This window comes from Vipera berus (genome assembly GCF_964194415.1).
Source record: "Vipera berus genome assembly, chromosome: 3".
In the NCBI taxonomy this organism is placed as follows: Eukaryota; Metazoa; Chordata; class Lepidosauria; order Squamata; family Viperidae; genus Vipera; species Vipera berus.
Genome location: NC_138204.1, coordinates 186817073 through 186832740, shown reverse-complemented (window position 1 = coordinate 186832740; position 15668 = coordinate 186817073). Strand labels below are relative to the sequence as shown.

General features: G+C 38.4%; 1 protein-coding gene across 2 annotated transcripts; it reads left to right on the top strand.

The window, feature by feature from the left end:
• The first annotated feature begins 1607 nt into the window (after nucleotides 1-1607).
• Nucleotides 1608-15668, top strand: IMPA1 (inositol monophosphatase 1). Of its 2 annotated transcripts, XM_081325160.1 has the most exons (9): nucleotides 1608-2432; nucleotides 5711-5783; nucleotides 6474-6607; nucleotides 7777-7881; nucleotides 8121-8166; nucleotides 8290-8398; nucleotides 10610-10718; nucleotides 12189-12340; nucleotides 13327-15668. In XM_081325160.1, exons 2-9 carry the CDS (start codon nucleotides 5721-5723, stop codon nucleotides 13443-13445), a joined length of 837 nt encoding a protein of 278 aa, XP_081181286.1. In that variant the 5' UTR covers nucleotides 1608-2432; nucleotides 5711-5720; the 3' UTR covers nucleotides 13446-15668. The 2 variants fall into 2 exon arrangements, with proteins under 2 accessions (XP_081181286.1, XP_081181287.1); XM_081325161.1 differs by lacking the exon at nucleotides 5711-5783 and having other exon boundaries at nucleotides 2337-2432.

Below are 15668 nucleotides of genomic sequence, written 5' to 3'. Positions count from 1 at the left end.
CTGTTATTTTCCTAAGTGGGCAAATACATTTGTCATACATGCCGTCCCATGTACTGAAAATTGAGTTCAGATTAAGTTACTCAACTGAAGAGACTACCTGTGGTGCTTAATCTGTGCGTCTGTGCTGCTGCATATAATAACCTACATGTAGATTATTATAAACTTAGTATCCAAATAAAGCAGGTGATTATCTGCTTACTGTTTTCTGAACCACTTAAAATAAATGAAGTTGAAATAAAACCCCAAAAGAGGATGGGGTTTATTAAATGGAGTAGAAGAGCATGCTACTTTATGTCACAAAAAATTTGCCTATTTGCTGTTGCTTGCTACAAATGGTCCTGAAAAAGAGATTTGGGAAGCTGTTCGAAGTTATAGATGGGCTACTATATAAATGTTTTAAATCAATATTTTTTATCAAATAACAATAGTTATGGACTAAAAAATTCCCAGCAAGAATGGAAATGCATGATAGTTTTGGTTAAAAAGAGTACTTCAATAAGTATTGCTCACCCTAGTCCTGTGATCCAGTTAATGGAGAGTGACTCATATATACAATTTCCATAGTGGTAGTGCTTTTATTACAAAAACAATTTATAGAAACCGCATTCTTCAGTAACTGTTTCAGCCAAAAGAAAAAGTTTTATTTGCAAAAATTCTTCAAATATATCTACTGAAGATTCTGACGATGCATTACATAAAGTCAGTCATAGATGCTCTTTTGGAATTTTTACATTTATTTTGAAAACCACTCTAGGATAGACTTGCATATTCATTTTGATTTGAGCTGGATTTGGGATCAATTAAATGGTTCAAATGTCAATAGAACATTATTTATTTATTTATTTATTTATTTGTTTTTATAAACCGCCCTTCTCCCGAGGGACTCGGGGCGGTGTACAGAATAAGGTAGGTATACAGATTGAACAATAGTGAAAAAACAATAGTAAAAACAAACTGGGACCCCAATTAGAGCTATCAGGCCAGGCCGGACTGCTGGAACAGGTAAGTTTTTAAGTCGCACCGGAAGGTGCGGAGGTCGGGGGCCATCCGGATTTCGGTTGGCAAGCTGTTCCAGAGGGCTGGCGCACCCACTGAGAATGCCCTCCCCCTGGGGGCCACCAGCCGACATTCCTTGAGTGGTGGCACCCTGAGGAGGCCCTCTCTGTGGGAGCGCACAGGACGGTGGGGTGCTGACATTGGCAGAAGGTGCTCCCGTAGGTAGTCCGGACCCACCCACTTTTGTTGACAGGGTGATGTCTCTGCTTTTTAGTGTGCTGTCTAGATTTGTCATGGCTTTCCTCCCCAGGAGCGTCTTTTAATTTCTTGGCTGCAGTCTCCATCTGCGGTGATCTTGGAGCCCAGAAAAATAGAATCTGTCACTACCTCCATTTCTTCCCCATCTATTTGCCAGGAATTGAGAGGACCGGATGCCATGATCTTGGTTTTCTTAATGTTTAGTTTCAACCCAACTTTTGCACTCTCCTTCTTCACTCGCAACAAGAGGCTCTTTACTAGTTCCTCTTCACTTTCTGCCATTAGAGTGGTATCTGCATATGTTGGCTAATCTAGTACACAATATAAATATTTCAATGTTTCTCAAAGTGGGAAAACAAGTGAATCACAGTATTGATGGTTGGACATATACTTGCATGTTCAAAATATCTTTAAACATTAAAATACTAATGCTCGTGGGCAGTTTGAAAAGACACCGTGGTGAAATACAGTGACAAGAAAGATTAACTACTTTGGGTTATATATTTATTAAATATAAGACTGGGGAAGGAAATCATGGCAAATATGTCTAGCGGCTCCTTTTTTAGGGCGAGACAATGCCCAATACTATTTTTTCGTAACATTCTATTGCAATATTTTTTTTACAAAGAATAGCGTTCCTCTCCTTCTGACCGCCCAGCGATCCACTCCAATTTCGGAACAGAATTAAGCAATTAAAGGCGCAAATTGATAAAAAGAAAACAGACCTATGTATCTAAACTGCTTTTAGTTTTCGCTTCGTATTTGCAAGCAAAACACAAATTATCTACTTGCCTATTTGGTTTGCCCGATTCAGGCTGATATGCACGTGCGAATTCGAAACGTAAACATGCCCGAATTGGTTCAGCTGAGCCCTCGGCCAAACACGCGTAGGAAGAAAGGTTCATTTTCCCGGAAAAGCCCTGTAGAATTTCGCCGCGCCCTCACGAACAGCCGAACTCTCGGCAACCAATAGAAGCACGATTCTTCGCATGAGCCAGGCCTCGCTCTTTCAGACTTGCACCGCCCGGAACGATCAGACAATTTGCAATGGCAGCGCAGGAGCAGAGAAGACGGGTTAAGTCTTTACAGCGCTTGCGTAGTGGGTTCTGCTGAGGCGGTGCTTTGTCAACTGGCTTGGCCAGTACCGGTAGCTGCTGCAAAAAATTGGCCTCCTAACGGTAAGTCCCGGGCTAGCGAGATTGCCTGTTCTAAGCGGTGATCTGATTTAATCGTAGGATTTCTTTGTTCTTTCTCCCAACCATTTCTATTGCTTTGACACAGCAGCTCGTAGGGTTCGAGAGTCGAGTGCATTCCAACACGTTGACAACTCCCGTATCACGGTTTCATGTATGTTAAGGTCGAACCTTGAATCACAGAAAATCCGACGCTGGATTTAATGGAAGCAGGAAAACATGTTTTTTCGGACATACCCATTAAATAAGCAAGTCCAGAATTTTTAAAAAAGCATAACTGCAGCCTATTTTGTGAAGCAGTATGCTGTTGTGTATTCTTGTTTAAACAGCAGCCAAACAAAACAGGAAGTGACAATGCTATGCAGGTTGCGTACCCCCCTTTTTTCATTCTCAAAAACTACAAACGTCCTTGTTAAATGCTGGAAACTGCGATTTAGCATAGATGCCCCACCACTTCTTGTCTAAATGTCCCCTGAAGGCCTGGCTGCATTTATTTGGAAATAGGCACTGGGAAAGGACTGTTTGATGTGCCACTTCTGCTTTGAAGAAAATGTACAGATAGGCTAGATCAGGCAGTCAGACAGTAAATGACATTCAAGGGCACAAACGACCATCCTCAGCCAGGAATAATCTCTCCGAGACCATTTCTTCTGCTTTAAGAGAAGATCAAGAAGTATTGAAAGAAGAGAACCATTACATCAGTTCCACCCTCTTGCTGACCTTAATGTTGGCAGTGAGATGTGGAAGATAGCTCAGGGGAAGGGGAAGATCTAAATGGTCAGACATGGTTAGTATTTGGATGAGAGACCACCAGGAGATTCCAAGGCTTTATGCTAAAATGGGAAATGCAGAAAATGTCATTCTGAAAAAAGGAAATGGCAAGCTGTTTTATATTGTTGCCTATGCCCCTTGACCACCTTGCCACTCCCATCCTGTCGCACCATGCCATCCCCTCATTTCCTGGTGACTTTCCTCTGCATGGAAGAGCAGGATGGCATATCTCAGGGCCACTAGGATCTGTGTAAGTTAGAAAAGGAGGATAAAGTCAGAAAGGGGTCATGAAAACATCTCTGTGAACATGGCTGGAGGAAGAATATGCCTCCTGACATAGTGGGAACCATCTCTGCTTGAAGATAGGAAAAAGAGTGCTCCTGTGAAGCTAAGGTGAAAAAGCTCCATTTTCTCAGAGATGCTCTTTTGCCATTTGGTGTTTTGTAGTTATAATTAAGGAACATGTAGGCATGTATTCCATAGCGCAATAGAAGCTTGAAGCAGAAAGACTCTGCTTCACATATTCTGATGCACATAGGGAGTCTACTGAGTGCTAGGAAAGGGTTAGACCAATGCTTCCCTTTGGCTGCTATCAAGGTTCACCTGCTGGCAAAGGATAAGGAAGAACCTGCAAAGATAAAGTAATAAGGTGCCTTCAGATAAGCAGATTGGATCTAACAGCAGCAGAATTGTGTTCTGGATTTAACAGAGGCAGAATTGTGTTCTCTGTAGGTGCTGTCTCAAAGGATGCTGAAAAGATGATTTATACATTCCCCATTTCAGAAAATGTTCATGCTATTTCCATCCTACACTGAATTCACATTGCTTGGCCAGAAAAAAACAACAGCTGGATATAATTGAGTTGTGTTAGCTAACACAAGTTAATCAAAATCTAATATTTGAGTGGGATTTGTTTGATTTTTGGAAAGTAACAGAATTCAGCAATGGGTTCAACTCCTTCATTCCTTCACTATGTTCCTAGTTGGCCTTCCATGTGTATAGATAAATTTGCTTTTCTTCAGTCAAAAGCATAGCTCTGTATAGCTTTATAATAATTAAGCTATACAATAAGTTGCATTTTCTCTTTGTTGTTAATTTGCTTACTGATTTTAGTCATTGAGTTCTCCCTAGATTTGAGGATGGTTTCCCCCCCACTTTTTGGCATAAATCATCCACCATTATTTATTTATTAAATTTATATGCTGCCAATCTCACTATCAAGCGACTCTGGGCAGATTTCTGTCCCAAAATTAGATTCAAATCCTGTTTGTAAAAAATGCAATTAATTGTATCTCCTTAAACCATGGTGGTGAAGCTATGGCATGCATGCCAGAGGCAACACTCAGAGCCCTCTCTGTGGGCACACACGCCATGCCCTGGAGATGGCAACTGTCTCTCTTCAACCAGCCACCTGCTAACTCGCCAAGGTCCCACGTGGCCGGATGCATCCTGGCACGGCTGGTTTCCCTCCCCCCCATCCCATCCCTCCTGGCCTCGCATGCTCTCCTTTTCCCAGGCACGACCCACTGCATCGCCTCCTCAGCTCTCGGCCGGCCATCCATCAGAGGCGGCTTCTTTGAACTTCTGGCGATGGGTTGTGGAGCCCCAGAGTGCGCCAGTTGAGGGGCTGGCAGACTATGGCTACAGATGGACACCGTCGGCCCCCATGGGCTTGCTGGCCTCTGTGTGCAGGGGCCGATGGTGTCAGGCAGCAGCCACCCCGGCCCTTGCCTTGCCCCACGGCAATGGCACCCCCACCCTGCCTTGCCTCACCTTGCAGGACGAGCCTCCTGCCTACTGCCCCATCTACCAGAGACCCCCTGGATCTCCCCCAACCCTGCCCACTCCCCACAGGTGTCCCTCCCCATGAGCAACATTGAGGTGACCACGCCCACCTTGGCCACACCCACCAATCTGCCATGACCACCACAGCCATGGCCACCCAGTGGGCCATGGCCACCTGGCACCCGGCGGTAAATAAATGGGTTTTGGGTTGCAATTTGGGTACTCGGTCTCTAAAAGGTTCGCCATCACTGCCCTAAACTATCTGTTCTGAGTAAGTATCCCCTGTGTTGGATCATAAAAAAATGGAAGACTGGACAAAGATATTTTTATGCATATGTTAAAGAGTATTTATGTAATTCTTCCAGACTTGTAACTTTAAGCATAAATAGAAAAGCATTTCATATTCAGTAGGATTTACTTTCAAGCAAATACATGTATATGTTTGATCCCAAAATTCTGGAACAAAATGCTTAAAAGCAAACAAAATCCCTAAGCTTTTCAATAAAAGAAACTCTAAGGAAGATACTAGGAAACCAATGTTAATCTTTTTTTTGTATATCATCTATAGTATGTGGGTATAAAATCTGAACAAGAGAAATCCAGAGTATGAAGTTAATCAAACAAAGATTCTGGAAATATTTTTTTTCTCTGCATCAGTACTGTATGGTATTTTACAAGTTAAAAGTAACTGAAATATGACATTCTAGGTAGATAAAGATGGCTGATCCTTGGGAAGAATGCATGAACTATGCAATAGCTTTAGCAAGAAAAGCTGGACAGGTATGAATAATTTACTTTCTATTGGGATCAGAGAAACATTTTAAAATATCATCCTCAAAAATGGTTTAAATGTTCAAGTACTGATTTTAAATTTAGTCTTTGTAGCTTGGAAATTGTGGCTTGTCACCAATAATTGTACTAACATATTTCAGTACTGCTGTAAGAACTACAAAAATGGGGAGATTTCTGCCAGCTAGGCCCTAAGCTGCCATCTCTGCTTAACAATATTAACTTTTCTGAGAAGTTGTATGTACTCAAGAACATGACTTGAATTTCTGTCTATTAACTAAGCTATACAAAGAAATGAGGGTTTTACAGAGCAAACAAGAAACCACATATATTTTAAAATATAAAAATAAGTATAAGATTTAGAAATCCTAAATCATGGTCAATTTATAAAAACAACCAATTCATCTATAAAATTGTGTACTTCCTATAGTGCCCTCATATATGTTAGTTATGCATGGCACTTGAACACAATCTGAAAAGGGTTCATTTTCTACATTTTTATTCATTATAAATTTTGTATCTTGTAAAATAAGAATTGAATCTGAGTCTTTCAGTATAATTTTCCTTGCTGCTTCTACGCCTTGCCCCAACAGACAAGTTTTAACTTAAGTCTTACTGATAATTAAGAATATTATTTATCGTCCTGTTTTCAAAATAATCATATAAAGATTTCCTGTACAGATAATCCGGGAGGCATTGACAGAGGATATAACTGTCATGATTAAAAGTTCTCCAGCAGATCTAGTCACAGTCACTGATCAAAAAGTGGAAACTATGATTATATCTTCTATAAAAGAAAAATATCCATCACACAGGTACAGCATGTTTTATGATGTTAATTGCAAAAGAGAATGTCTCTAAAATACAAGTCTGATCTCAGCAAAGGTACCCATGTGTAGGATCTTGGAGTTACCATCAATTAACTCACTGAGTTTGGTAATAATGTGAGATGGCTGCATAAAAGGTAAATGCAATTTGGGCCACGTTAATAGAAGCAATAATTGAATAAATAGATTCCAAATTAGGGAAAGATATAATTCAACTATGTGCTGCATTGGTCTGAGTCCATGCTGAATCTGGAGATTCCATTTAAGAAAGATTCAGAGAAAATCTTGCAAAGCGTGGCAGTAATAATAACTGAGTGGCTATAAATCAAGTGTTACAAGGGAAGAATAAGGAAACTGGATATCAGGTGGTCTTTGGCTTAGAACAAGATGCTTAGCAGAGTTACCAAAAAGTTACTTAACTTGACATGACCACTGCACTGCCCCCATGGTAATGATAACCAATCTCAGGGATGCTGCAGTGCCCCCACCTATCTTCCATCCCACCAAGTCCCCATAGGCCTTGGACTGCTTCTGCTCCCTGTGAGTTCCTATAGGGCCTTGGACTGCTTCCCACCCCACATTACCCAGCAAGTAACTTACCTTTTGAAGATCTCCAGAACTCCATACCTCACATTGGGGAAGGAGGGCAGGTCACTCCATGGCTCAGCATCCCTGGGTTCATGCGACTGCATGCCAGAAGTGGCTGCCGTTTTCTGAGCAGCCTCAAGGAGTTGTGACTGCTCCAATATGGCATCCTCTTCAGGAATGTTCATTGATTTAGCAATGGAAAGTTTGGTCCCAATTGCTATCATCACTCAAGGACTGCCTATATTGTTTCTCAAATTACATTGACTAGGAATTATTGGCTATTGTGATCTTAATACATCTGGAGGATATTAAACTGAGAAAAGCTGTGCCAGACTATATACTTCTAAGTACAGTAGTCTTAACTACATGGACCAATTACTCAGTTGTTCAGCAAATAACTTTGTAATGATTCAAAAATGAACTGATTTTTTTTAAAAAAATTAAAATGATCTAAAAGTAGTTTACTGGAGCAGTTACAGCCTTTGAAGATGTAATGTTACTTTATTATACATGTATATTAAATATGAATTTATAATCTGTTTGTCTTTGTATATTATTGATCATTCTAGCTTTATTGGAGAAGAATCCGTTGCAGCTGGTGCAGGAAGTATTTTGACTGATAATCCCACATGGATTATTGACCCCATAGATGGAACAACTAATTTTGTGCATAGGTAATTTTTCCAGCTATTACTACATGGTCTGGATAAGTAGTATTTAAACGCCTTGTTTCTTGGCTATTAGAAGACGATCTTTGGTTCTATTGTGATGTGAAAATGTTAGAACATGTTTTTCAGTATTTTCTTTAGGGGTGTCTAGAATAATTTTATCCAAATTTTACTTTTGTAATTTATAGTTGTTGCTTCTGTCATCATCTTACAAATGCAATATATTTCTCTTTTTGATCTTCAAGGTTTCCCTTTGTAGCCGTTTCAATTGGCTTTGTAGTAAAGAAACAGGTAATCAAATTTCTCATTATAGTTTAACTTCTAGCAGGAAAAAATGTTTTCATTGCAACCTCTTCCTATATTGTAAAGTTGGACCGTTAAAGATTTATAGGTGTTACCTTTCTCTTATTACAGATGGAATTTGGAATTGTGTATAGCTGTGTAGAAGACAAGATGTATACTGGCCGAAAAGGAAAAGGAGCCTTTTGCAATGGACAAAAACTCCAAGTGTCAAAACAACAAGGTGAAGCTTTGTCATCTCTGGTTTCTGTGCATTAGAGTGGGAATTCATTCCACAGAGCTCCATAAGTTTGAGAAAGCAGAGGACTGCATCAGCCTATTTCACACCAATTATGCAATGATTACTGTATCCTGTTTAACAGGTCTCTCTACCTTTATACTTTGGAATTCCTTTGCCCTGTTATTCTTTGAGGGTTTTTTTCCCTTGTGTCCTTTGCCAAGTGTCAGGACCCACCCCAAACCACATCTTAGGAAGACCAAATTCTTGGAGTCAAATCTATTCCAAAAAGAATCTTTACTATGACATGCTTGGTTGTAGGAAACGAGACAGGACTTAATATTATTCCACGAAGTAAACCCTTATAAAGAGTTCCCGGTTTAACCCCCCCTTAACCCCATTTGGTCAGTCCCCCATCCTTTATCTCGTATCATCCCTCTCGTGGGAAAAAGGAACTTAGGACCCTTCATGTTTATTGCTCTCTTCCGTGACAAAAGCCAGATGCTAGCCCCCCCTTTTGTTTCCCCAGTTCAAAAGGCTTCTCCTTTCCTTTGAAATGCCTAATATCGGTTCAATACACATCTATTCTCTTCGGGAGATGGCAGAATCCGTGGAATAATGTTTGAAACATTCCATTTATGAATATGATATAAATGGATTCTGACACCAAGGAACTTTTTTTTTCCATATTTAAGCCTTGGAAGCATTGTCTCTCTCAGCCCATCTCACTTCACAAGGCGATTGTTGTGAGGAAAATAGGGGAAAGGTGTGCTGGATATGTTTTGCAGCCTTCAGTGATTTGTAAAGTAATAAAGGTGGGATACAAATAAATAACTAGAATAAAATAATAAAATGACCCACACGGTCTTTGCTTGTTTCCACTTCTGCATCCCCTTGTTGCTGATATCAGCCTGAAGTTGAGAAAGGTTCTTTCACCTTTTCTCATCATTCTATAGTACAAGGTCTGTTCTTTGAGGTTTCTTTTTTTAACTGGCTTTGCTGTACCTTTGACCTTTTCCACTGCCTTTCACTTTTCAAATTTCTTTTTATTCTAAAATTGTACGGTCACCACAGCCCTTTCTGCTATTGGCTTTCTTCCTAAATCTTTTTCTTCCAAGAATTAGTTTGGTGTAATGTAAAGGTGGAAACCACAAGGCTTGAGCTCTAGGCGCAAAAGCTGGCTGTATGACTTTAGTCAATCCCTCTCTCAGCCCTCACAAGATGGTTTTTGCGGGGGGGGGGAAATAGGAGGAGGAAGGAGTATTAGGTATGTTCACTGCCTTTAGTTATATGTTTACAAAAGGTCAGGATAAAAATAGAATAATGATGTCTTCCAGAAATCACACAGGCTTTTTTTGTTCTTATATTGCATTGCAAAATTGCCTTGAGGGATGTAAATACCTAAATGTATTTCCATAATTTACATTGCAAATAGTTGAGAACAGGGATGAGCTCATCTGATGGCAGTCAGCCAGAAAAGTATATGAAAAGTGAAATGTTTCTATTTGTTCTATAACTGCTCCACTTGGTGCAAAAATGTTAATCAAATGCCCTTGGGAACGGAGCTTACTCTGAATGTGTTGTCTTAGACTTAGCACATTGTTACTATTGCTTCTATATACTAACTGGCAATAGGAGTGCTGTTCAAGCAATCTGCTTGATACCTCCATGCCATTTCAGACAATTTGGCTGCTTTTTTAATTTTTTGATGCATCAGCGAGTTGTTCTGTGATTGTTTGCCATTTTTTTAAAAAACGAAATTTTCATTTTAAAAAAAGGTGGATTTATGGGAAACAGTACAGAGCATATCTGACTTTGGCAGTCAACAGGAGAATCGACTTGGAGAGTATCATATATTGGAATAAAAAGCAACCTTTATTGTTCATGTAATATCTGTAGAATACCCAGTCTCAATTGTCAGGGCTAGAGGATTGCTCAGAACTTTGTGGGACATAATTACTTGTATTCTTTAACAAAGGTTTATGCAGTATGTCTGTAGTTCGTTTTCTTTTTCATATTCAGGTCATACATGTCTAAGTAAGCATTAAGTGAGCCTAGGGGCAGACACTGCCTTTTTCCTCACCCTTCTAGGCATTAGATACAAAATAAGTAACAATGTACTTCAAACAATGCTTTATATTAAAGTTGTTGATTTTGCCTTTTTAACAGCACTGATCAAATGTAAATTAACGGATGCAATTTTGTTTTATTTTGCAGATATTACAAAAGCACTCTTAGTATCAGAATTGGGGTCCAACCGTGATCCAGAAGTTATAAAAACAGTTCTTTCTAATATGCAAAGGCTTCTTAGCATTCCTATTCATGGGTACAGTATCTTGCTTAATTTTAATTTATTTCCATTTTTATACAATTTGAAATATCAGTACAATGCAGATATATCCAAGAAGATGAGAATGTCCCCATTATTCTCTCAGTCCAAGCAAGGACTCAAATTAGAACTCTGTTTCAGTACATTGTCCCAGATGGTATAAGCAGAAAACAGGCTCTGTATAGTAAAGTAAAAAGAATGTTGATTGAAAACCTCACCCTACTCTTTATGACCAAGGAACCATGTGACTTTGTACACTAAGTATGAGTGTCAGTGCTGGAGGAAGAAAAAAAAGAATTTAGGCTAGGAGTGAAGAAGAATGGAAGTTAATCATTTTTGTAGAGGTGTGCCTGTTTGTGGCAATGCAAGAGTTTATTTGCCAGTTTTGAGATTTGTGTGCCAAATGTCACTGATTTCCAAATGCACTAACAAATTATCGCTTATGCATTATCTTTATTAAAGAATCTGTACACTGTCATAAAAATACATAATGTGCAAAGTCTCTGAAGGCAAAAGAAATAGTATGAAAAGGAAAATGTTAATATTAACGTTGCTAAGGCGTTGGAAAGGAAGATAGTTTCAATTCAACAGGAGCAGTCTGTTTAAAAATAGTTTAATCTTGACCTATCTATCCTGGTAGTGTGTTTAAATTTTCAACCCCAGCTGCCCAGAGTTACCCTGAGGTAAGATAGGTGGCCTATAAATTGTATAAATAAATTTTTGAATGCCATCAGTTCAGAGGTAATAGCTAGAAACAAGACCCAAGTCCACTGAATAATGGAAAGAGATGTTTGGATGTTTGCACTTAATTTTCAACATCCAGAAGAGTTTGTTTCCTATCTCACTATGATGTATTGTCAGAATTCTAGCTGATTGAAAAAGGCAAATATTGAATAATTAAGATAGGATAATGTAAGGTAAAGGTAAAGGTTCCACATGCGTGCTAGTCGTTTCCAACTCTAGGGGCCGGTGCTCATCTCCATTTCAAAGCCGAAGAGCCAGCGTTTGTCCGAGGACATCTCCGTGGTCACGTGGCCGGCATGACTAGACGCCAAAGGCGCACGGAACACTGTTACCTTCCCACCGTAGTGGTCCCTATTTTTCTACTTGCATTTTTACGTGCTTTCGAACTGCTAGGTTGGCAGACGCTGGGACAAGTAACAGGCACTCACTATTACGCGGCACTCGGGATTCGACCTGCCAAACTGCCGACCATCTGATCGACAAGCTCAGCGTCCTAACCCACTGAGCCACCGCATCCCTTAGGATGATGTAGTAGTGTGCTATTATGAAGAGTAATATCCTGATATTGGCTATGTCCAGATTTCGGCATACGCACTTTATTCTACTGAGTTTCACTCAGTTTCCCAATTCAGAGTTTGCTTCTGTGCTTCAGCATCCCAAATGATTAGTCATTAACTTAAATGTCTAAATAATAGGTTGCAGTAATTCTGTTACCTGTTTTAGGATTAGAGCAGTAGGGACAGCAGCTATTAATATGTGCCTGGTGGCCACAGGAGGAGCGGATGCCTATTATGAGATGGGGATTCACTGCTGGGACATGGCAGGAGCTGGAATTATCATTCTTGAAGCAGGGGGAGTGCTGCTCGACATTTCAGGTAAAATATGTTGAAAACAAAGTAAAGCCAGTTTTGTACAATTAACAGTTCATGATCGTTGAAAAACTTGAGCAGTTAAGTATTTTTCACTCAGGAATACAAACCTGAGAATTTCCTTATAGAAAGGGTGGAAATAACAAAACATTCAGGATATACATCATCATGCAAATGTTGCAACTTCCATATTTGTGTCAAATATCAGCAACTAGGTACATAAGAACAGCATTTGCATGACGACATCACCAAGGTTTGATGCAATGCTGCTAATTTCTACTGTGTTATATGTACCCTGCTGGGACTCATAAAATAAGAACAATCCTGATTTATATTTTTCCTTTGTAACATGAAACTCTGAGTTCAAAATACTAAATGACCCACCGCTGCTTTGCTAAGGGGCAAAACAAAATGGAATTAAGAAATTGTATGCATAGTAATACATCTTCCGCAGCAAGGAAGCTATGCCACATGAATATGGCTACTGTGTGATTGAAATGTAAGACTTTTCCGCTTTTAATTCATAAACTTAGTTCTCAGCTTGGTGTTGCTAACATTTCATTCAAGACTGAAAATTTATTTGATCATCATTTGTTCTGTACTGCAGGATTTTGTACATGAAGTTGTTCCTTGTCTTGATTAATTGGACTAGTTCAGAGAATTATTATGGTATAGTAGAAAGTGCTGGACAAGGATCAGGGAGCCCTACTTAACATTTGGAGAGCCAAATTAATTGACTGTCAGCCATGGAGGTTCACTGCATTACTTTGGACCAGGATACTTGTTGGGGGGAAAAGACATGAGTGCTGCTTTGAATTGCAACAACAACAAAAAAAACACAGGCAAATATAGTTTGGGATAGTAAAATTTAATTCTTGAAATAATATTCAGTTTGCATCTCTGCTGATATAGGGCACTGTATCTGTGAATTAGTAGAAATAAGCCAGATATATAAACGTGTGTTCAATACATGTGTGTATTTGTTTTTCTAGGAGGACCATTTGATTTGATGTCAAGAAGGATCATTGCTGCAAATTGTCAAGCAATAGCACAGCGGATAGCAAAAGAGATTCAGATCATTCCTCTGCAAAGGGATGATGCAGTGAATTAAATATCCTATCACATGGCTTGTATTCTAAAAATAACTTTTCTTTCAAGCTCATCCATTGTACCTCAGTAAATAGAGGCTTAGTTATCCATCTTGATATATCAAAACCTGCTGCTGAAATCCTTCCCTTCTCCAATGTTTTAAACATTTCTTTTATTATTTATCTTGTGTGCGGCACATATTTAAATGTCATGCTTTCTTGTGTCTGGCAAGAAAATAAATGGGATATAGTGCAAAAAAGAATGAAGTAATTCATCTATATAATTAACAGTTCAGTACAAGTTTGACTGTGTGTATAGTTCCATGTGACATTTTTTTTCTCCTTATAAGGGAAAAGAATAAAATCTCTAGCCAAACGTTTTAAGAGAGATAATTTCATTTAAAACAGAAATGAGTTTTTAAAAGAATTTGTTGCCACAAAATGTAGAAGAATGGACTTGTTTTATAATCTGCATCTGTCATACAAGGATTGGGGAACCTTTAATGGCAAGGCAGACCAAAGGTAGAAAGATGCGCCAATACTCTTTCCTCTTTCCCCTTGCAATTGCCCTGATCAGGCTGTTTTTTCCCCCCTCCAAACAGCCTGATTTCCCTGCTTAGTTATGGATGCACTGTTTTATATATCTGTGGAACAACATGCTAGGAAAATTCACTGCTTGAAAAAATCTTCCCTGCTGATGTTTCCTATTTATAAGAGAAAGAATACCTTCTGCTAACTTTCCTTTTACATATTTTATTCATAGTTTATAGTTTCCATAAACTGTGCAATACTAATTATTGAGTAATTAATGTGGTATATATTGAACACAATGCCAGAACAGAAGGTATGACCGAACTAAAACTAAAAAACCTATTTAGATTTAAGTAGAATAGTACAATGGTAGCTTATATCAGATTAAGCTACTGTGAGTATATTTTGGTCTCTTAGAATGGCAACAAACAAATAAGTGTTTTTTAATATTGAACTCTTTTTGAATTAGGCATTTTTGTTTTGTTTGGATATGTGAATATATGTGTGGTTTAATTTATTTCCAGTTTTCATAAACTGGATGATTTGAAGTACATATTTAATCCAGTGTTGGATTCATTCTTAGAAATACTAGGTAAATAAACTATCTTTCAGGTGCAGCAGATTGCCTTGCAATGTACTTAAAATGGATAATTCAATATATTGTATAACCCTCCATGTACAGTATCAGTCACATAATAAATAGACCCATAAAATTGTGATCTATTTATTTATCTTTAAGGTCCCATAAGATATTTGTTGTATTTTCTAATAGGCTAATAGCTAATTCAGGGATTACTCTGTAAGAGTGTTTGAAGTACAGTTGAGTGTTTTACTGTAAATCACTTTATAAGTGCTATATCCACTAGTAGAGAAAAAAATAAAATTGAAGATGTGAAGAAGCTTTACAAAACTTTATGTCATCTAGAAAGTTGGAATCATATATTGATAGTTGTCATGTGCTTATCAAATCCAATCATAACTTTGACACAGGTAATTTACATGACAGAGACGAATTCTGATATACTGGTGACATATTTCCAAACTGGTGATAAATCATAAATGTAAGATTTAAACCTATTTTATGCCAGAAGTTAGCAATGGAATGTGAACAAACATCAACCATCCAGAATGTCCTGATGTCCCCAAAATTAAGTGAAAATGTTTTAAAACTCCCAAATGGCCCAAATCTCCCATGTTTAGAATTGTTGGGGGTGCCTTTCTTACAAGTTCATACAATGTTATCTAACCATGAAAATGTTCCTGACTTTTTCCATGCGTATTTTTTATCTTCTTTTGTTTTAGGTTAGAAAATTATTATGTTAGTCCTCTCAGTTTAGCTATACCGATGCAAGCTTCTGGCATATTGGAAGAATTATTTGTTCTAAAGCAGTGATAAGTATCCAAATAATTTTCACTGATAAGTTTTGTTTTCCCAGCTCATTTCCTTTCTAATTGTTTGCATTTAGCCTTATTGTAGAAATAAACTGTTCTTTGCCTAATCCTCATTTCCTGTTGATTTTACTTGCGTATCAATCTCTGGAACTGGCTTAACTCTGGGTATCTTATAATCCATTTTTGTGAATTGTGTGGAAACAAGGTTTGGCAAGGAACAAGCCAAATAGGAATCCCTGGACTTCTATTTATATTGTTAAATGTAAAATGTTTTTAAAATGTGAGGTCATGATTTGCTTAAAATAAAGATCAGTTTTATTAAT